At 48.9% G+C, this 5970-nt stretch overlaps 1 protein-coding gene across 6 annotated transcripts in view; it reads left to right on the forward strand.

The window, feature by feature from the left end:
- CARD11 (caspase recruitment domain family member 11) overlaps window positions 1-2092 on the forward strand; it is a 147494-nt gene extending 145402 nt beyond the window's left edge. For all 6 annotated transcript variants that reach the window (XM_027768023.1, XM_006167837.3, XM_027768018.1 and 3 more), the window contains exon 26: window positions 466-2092. In XM_027768023.1, coding sequence (XP_027623824.1) covers window positions 466-688 — 223 coding nt within the window. In that variant the 3' untranslated portion in view covers window positions 689-2092. The remainder of the gene's footprint in view (window positions 1-465) is intronic.
- Window positions 2093-5970: the final 3878 nt, after the last annotated feature.

Raw genomic sequence — 5970 nt, forward strand, 5'->3', positions numbered from 1 at the left:
CTTACGGGACAGTGTTTCAGTGTAGAAAGATGACCAGGTTCTAGGGATGGATGGTGCTGACGGTCGCACAACAGCATGAAGCTACTTCATGCTACACTTACAAATGGTTAAGATAGTAAATTTCATGAGCGTTTTATCACAATTACAAATAGATTTTGTTAGGAATTCCTGCCTCTTGGGATTTTCCTAGAAAGGCCACAGAGGGCAAAGCACATAGCATGTTAGAAGGTGGTAGGTGCTATGGAGGGAATGAGTCAGGGAAGGGGTGGGGTGGTCAGGGATAGCAAGGGAGGAGTGGGAGGACTCTGCTACCATAGTGACTGGGCAGATGGATGCCACACCAGCGCCACTTCCAGAGGCTCTCAGGGAGGTCAGGTCAGGCTGGCCTTGGCCCCCCACCATAATGACCCAACCTCAGCCATAACCCATAGCCTCCACATGGCCCTTGTATAACTCCCATACCAGGAAGCTGCTGCCCCGACCTGAGACTGAGGAAGAATTTCTGCGCGTGTGCCGCCTGAAGGAGAAGGAGCTGGAGGCGCTGCCCTGCCTGTACGCCACGGTGGAGGCTGACATGTGGGGCAGCGTGGAGGAGCTGCTCCGTGTCATCAAAGACAAGATCGCCGAGGAGCAGCGCAAGACCATCTGGGTCGACGAGGACCAGCTTGTGAGGCAGGGACACTCTTGAGTCTGAAACAAGTCCTAGGGGGCAAAAGGGCATCTAGCCACCCAGACCTGGGGGCTCTGTCCCAGTCCATGGTGGAGCCCTTCCAGGGACCCCCGGGGAGAGAGCTTGTTTGACACATGAGGCTGACCGGGCCCAAATGTTAAGCCCCTCTGGCATTAGCAGGGAGACAGGATCTAGTAAAGAACACAGAGCCAGAGATCTGAGGCCAGCCAACCCCTCACACCAGAGCAGCAGTTGAATGTAATGCGTGAGACAGGTGTGCCACCTGCAGGGCAGGGACCCAGACAGCCAGGGTGCACACCAGCCTGGGGACGCACAATCGGCACATTCCCAGCAAGGCAGGTTGCGGGAGGAGAACTGTGCCAGGCTATTATTTTTCTTGCATTAAAATTTCTCCATTTCTTTGTTTTCAAACTTCTTTAAAAATTCTAATAGTTTGCAGAGGTTTTCAACTCTTGCCACCTTTCTACCCTGAAAAACACTCCCAGCAAGCTTATTTTAGGCCCAGAGAGGGGTCAGATCCCACATCCCGGTTTCCCAGAACAGGCCTAGTTTATACCTGCATTTGGGACATTACTGATAGCACCTCTTTTGACTCAGATGCATCCTGATTTGGGATTTGGATGATATATTACGTGGCTACCCAGGGAAAAGCCAACCTTTCAGCAGCTGCTTGGGAAGTCTGGCTGGTGATGGCCCTGCATCCCCTAACTGCGGCCAAGGCCAGGCCCCTCCCACCCAGCACACTCCATGTTTCTCTATCTCCTGTGCATTTATTGTTCCTGAAATGCAGCTCACTTTGTCCTCCAGACCAGGAAAGACCACGTGGGGTATGACCCTCCAGTGGGTTTGCTCCCCTCTGCACAGGAGCTAGAGGAGTGCAGAAAAACTGAGCTGCCCTCCACAGCAGGTAGCAGAGGGTTCCAGAGCCATCCTTATCACTGACCCCTCCTTGATGCAAACTCGCCCGAGTATGGACCCAGTGACCTTTGGCCAGACACCATGCTGCAGATTCATGAAGCTGGTAGGAACTATGGGAGCAACTGCTAGTTGACAACCCAATAGCCACAATCCCTTTCTTCCTAACAGAATCCTGATTTTATTCTGGAAATCTGTATACACAGTTAAAGGTATTTCCTAACCTCCTTTGCAGTTAGGGTAATCAAAGAAATGTAAGGGAAGATCTGGGGGAGAGACAACAGTCAGTTCCCTTTCCAGATCCCTTCTTGGGATACAGACATGATGGCAATAGCTCCAGCAATCATCAGGGATCTTGAGGTGACAGTGAGGATGGAAACCCTGCACAGAAGATAGTGGGAAAGAAGGTGATGATACTTGGAAGTCCAGGACTGCTGCTTGAGTTTCTTTTACAAGATACAGAAATAAATGTTTATCTTGTGTTAAGTGGTTGTTAACTCAGTTCTGTTACTTGCAGCCTCGAGCAATTTCTAACATATACAAGTATAGGAGCAACCATTTCCTTTATATCAGGTTATCAGCAAAGTCACGATTTACTTTTCTGTGTTTTTCTGTGCAAAAATTCATCACGACTTTTTCTGACGACCCAATAGTTTCAAATACTCTAGACTGATTCTCCACTATTTTTGCCACATAGTCAAGGCATGAGTTATTAATTAAAAAATGCACTCTCTCTCTCTCTCTCTCTATATATATATATAGAGAGAGAGAGAGATCCCACATGTGTGTCTATATATATATATAGATATAGATATAGATATATATATATATAGACACACACCTACATACATACATATGCACTATGTGGCCTGTAGATTTTCTGCTATTTCAACCTTTAGAATACAGGTTAGCACCACAAAGCCCCCAGAGAGGAGAGTGAAGGGATTGGGGGTGACAGAGGTTGGCTATTTCACTGGACTCCCATGTAATCAACTGCGGTTCAAGTCCCGAACCCGGTGGCTTAAACTTACACCAGGCGCATGTGCGTGCATGCCCAAGATCCTGAGAGGAGAATGGAGGAGAAGGGATTGTGGTGTGGCCATCCCCCCTGGGGGGTGATTTCTCACTTTCTGTCTGTCTCTCTCTTGTCTTTCTGGCGAGCGCATGCGCCCTATAGCAAAAATCTCTCCAAAAAAGGGGGGGGGTTTCTAGGAGGGCACCTTTTTCTCTCCTCCCTCCTTGATGGTCCATCTCACCCCCACTGGGTCCAAGTTTGCAGGGAATGGGACTTCATCCCTTCAAGAGCCAGTTAACAATGCTTCTTCCCCCAAGTCAGCTTCCAGAAACAAGCTGGATGTACGGGGCCTGGCGAGGCCATGATTCTGAAGTCCAGCTGCAGTTATTTAGGGCCAGATCAACTGCCACATGAGAAGATGCAAGGGCTGGAAGGACTCCTACTTCTACCTCGTTAAAGCCTTAAGTTAAACAGTAAATTTCCCTGAGCCGAGGCCATTGCGTTTCCACTTAGAAGCCGTACTTCCTTGTAAGTACTTAGTGCCAAGGGGACAGACATGACTGGAAAAGAGTCCCAGATCGAAGCCTGTTGATTTATTTATATTTATTTCTTTAACTTCAGAATTCTCGGATTTACTGGGCAAAATAACCAAACCCTCAGCTTGCATGTAATTTGTGGGGACAAGGGGGTGAGCCAGACCATGCATGGGAAAAGATATCTGAAAAGAATGTGTCCGTTTTTCTTTCCCAAATGATTTCATGCAGGCTCCAGAATGCAGGGGTGTGGAGTGGACACATGCTAATAAGGGCGAGGGGGTCTTAAAGACAAGGGTTGAGGGTAGGAATGAGGTCCCTGCTATCAGAGGAGGCGAGATTGACACTGTGGGGGGTCAGTTCATAGGAGGATTTCAAAGGAGACCCCTGACACCATCAACTTTAGTTCCAGGCTATTTGTCATCTGCCAACAACCCCTATGGCTTCCTGGAGAAGGGCTTGGGGAGAGCTGGGGGGACCACACAGAGGTGCTACACAGCTGGCTGCAGCTCCAATTATAGCATATGCGTCTAAGCGCTGAATTTTACTTTAGAGCTTGCCCACGGTGCATCTTGAGAGGCGCAGTGGGGCTTGCAGCCTGTACAGTGAGCCTGGAGCCTGAGGCTCTGGAAAGGAGGCTGCACCAGGCTGATAATACCAGATGGTGCTTGGTCCACCTCTACAGACGCCAGAAACACAGCCCAGAGTCACTGAGAGGTGAGCCCCAGAAATTGTATCCTACAAGTAAATGCATACTTTTATGAGAAGAAACTCCAGATTTCAAGATTCCCAATGGATCCTGTAATCCCAAAAAGGTAGGCAAATATGAGCACCTATTTTTTTCTAAAAAGGCCAAGCACCTTATAAATGTTATTTTACTTGCCTACCTCACAACTCCTCCATTTTATATAAAAGACAATTGAGGCTCAGAGAGGTTAAGTAACTTGACCAAGGTCACACATCATGTCTGGCTGATTTCCAAGCTTCCGTTTGGATCTTCTAATTCACAGGTGCCGTTTGGTGCCACTGGGTTGTGCCTCTCTGCTCTGCTATGACTGGGAAAGTAGTGAGTGTTCCGGGCAGTGGCTGGACTGGGGCTGAGGTCTCTCAGCACAATGGGATTGACAAGATGAAGCTGTCTTAAATGAGGCAGCCTGCTTATGCCCCAGCATCACCACCCCAGCAGCCTTGACCTAAGGAAACAATGATTCTGAGAAACGCTATTTTTCTCACTCAACCCAGAAAGGGGCTAATTTGGGGAGCGGAGCCCTGGCATCGTGCCACCATGCCGCCCTCAAAGCCGCTGCATCTGCTGGCCTCATTTTCCTGTAAGTGCCTCTATCTGGCTTGGTGTCCTGCTCAGCCCTGCCTCGCTGCCTCTCCTAAAGTTTTCTTTGGCAGATCTGCCAAGGTCAAGGATGCCGCAGTGGTTTGGTCAGTAGACGGTTCCCAACACCTGCCCTATGCCATCTGCTGTGTATTCATTGTTTTAAGGGAGATTCTTGCTATAGGGTGTATGCTGGCATGACACAGAGAGAGCGAGCAAAAAATCACCCCCTGGGGAATGGCCATGCCGCAATCCCTTCTCCTCCAATCTCCTCTTGGGAGTTTGGGCATGCACATACATATGCCCAGCCTGAGTGTCAAGCTGGAATCCAGGACTTGAACCACAGTTGATCACATGGGAGTCTAGCACCTAACCAGTACGCCACCTGCTGGCCCCACTGTGTATACATTTTTAATAAATGACACATTCATGAGTTCAAAGCCACACTATAACAGGCTGCATATTTAAAATACCCCATCTCTCAATGCCCTCCTCCTTCAGTACATACCAGAAACCATGGTAGACCTTCTGGGGTTCTTCACACACATACTAGCCATATGTGTTTTCATTTCCCCCTTTGTTACACAGCACATAGTATGGTATACACACCACTCTCTTCTTTTTTTAGGTTTTTGCCAGAGAGCGCATGTGCTCACTAAGAAGAGTCAGAGAAAGGGAAAGATAAATAATTCCCCATGTTGGAGGTGGCCATACCACAATCCCTCCTCCTCCTCCATTATCATCTCAGGATTTTGGACATGCATACCCATGCACCAGGCTTGATTTTCAAATCTCTGGGTCTGGGACTCGAACTGCAGTTGACCATGTGGGAGACCAGTGCCTCAACCACCACACCACCTATTGGCCCCTACACCACTCTCTACACCACTCTGTTTTTTTATTATTATTATTATTCTAACCACATATCTGGGAGCTCTCTCCTTATGCACATTTCTAAGTGTTCATTCTTTGGCTATCGTGTGGTATTCCACAGATGGCTATTGCCTCTTTACTTTGTCAACCGTTGTGGATGAAGATCCAACTGTTTCTAGGGAGTAACTGCCTGGCGACATTTCGCACAGAGGCTCACTGCAGGCTAACTCCTCCAAGAGGGTCAATGCACTGGTTTCCCTGGAGGGGGCCATATAGCCCCCATAGAGCAAGGCTCGTGTCCACAGGCTGGGGCTCTGGTAGCCCATGGCCCAGGCACGCTTGCAGTTCTGGTCCAGGGTTCTTCCATTTCGGCTTGTCTGACCCATAGGGGATATTTGTGTGTAGGTGGTGAATGTGCCTGTCACCCTCCAGGCCTTGATTACCCTCCAGGCCTCGGTTATACTCAGAATTCTAAAACCTGCTCCAGGGACTGCTCTTCTCTGCTATGAAATGATGTGTGTGATTTGTGAGCCAGGGTTCCTCCTAGGGGGTCTAGGGAGACACTTGGACCCCAACCCCATCCCTAGAAGATGCAGACTAATCCCCTCCTCTTCCG

This window comes from Tupaia chinensis, unplaced genomic scaffold, assembly GCF_000334495.1.
Source record: "Tupaia chinensis unplaced genomic scaffold, TupChi_1.0 Scaffold145208_1, whole genome shotgun sequence".
Taxonomy (NCBI): Eukaryota; Metazoa; Chordata; class Mammalia; order Scandentia; family Tupaiidae; genus Tupaia; species Tupaia belangeri.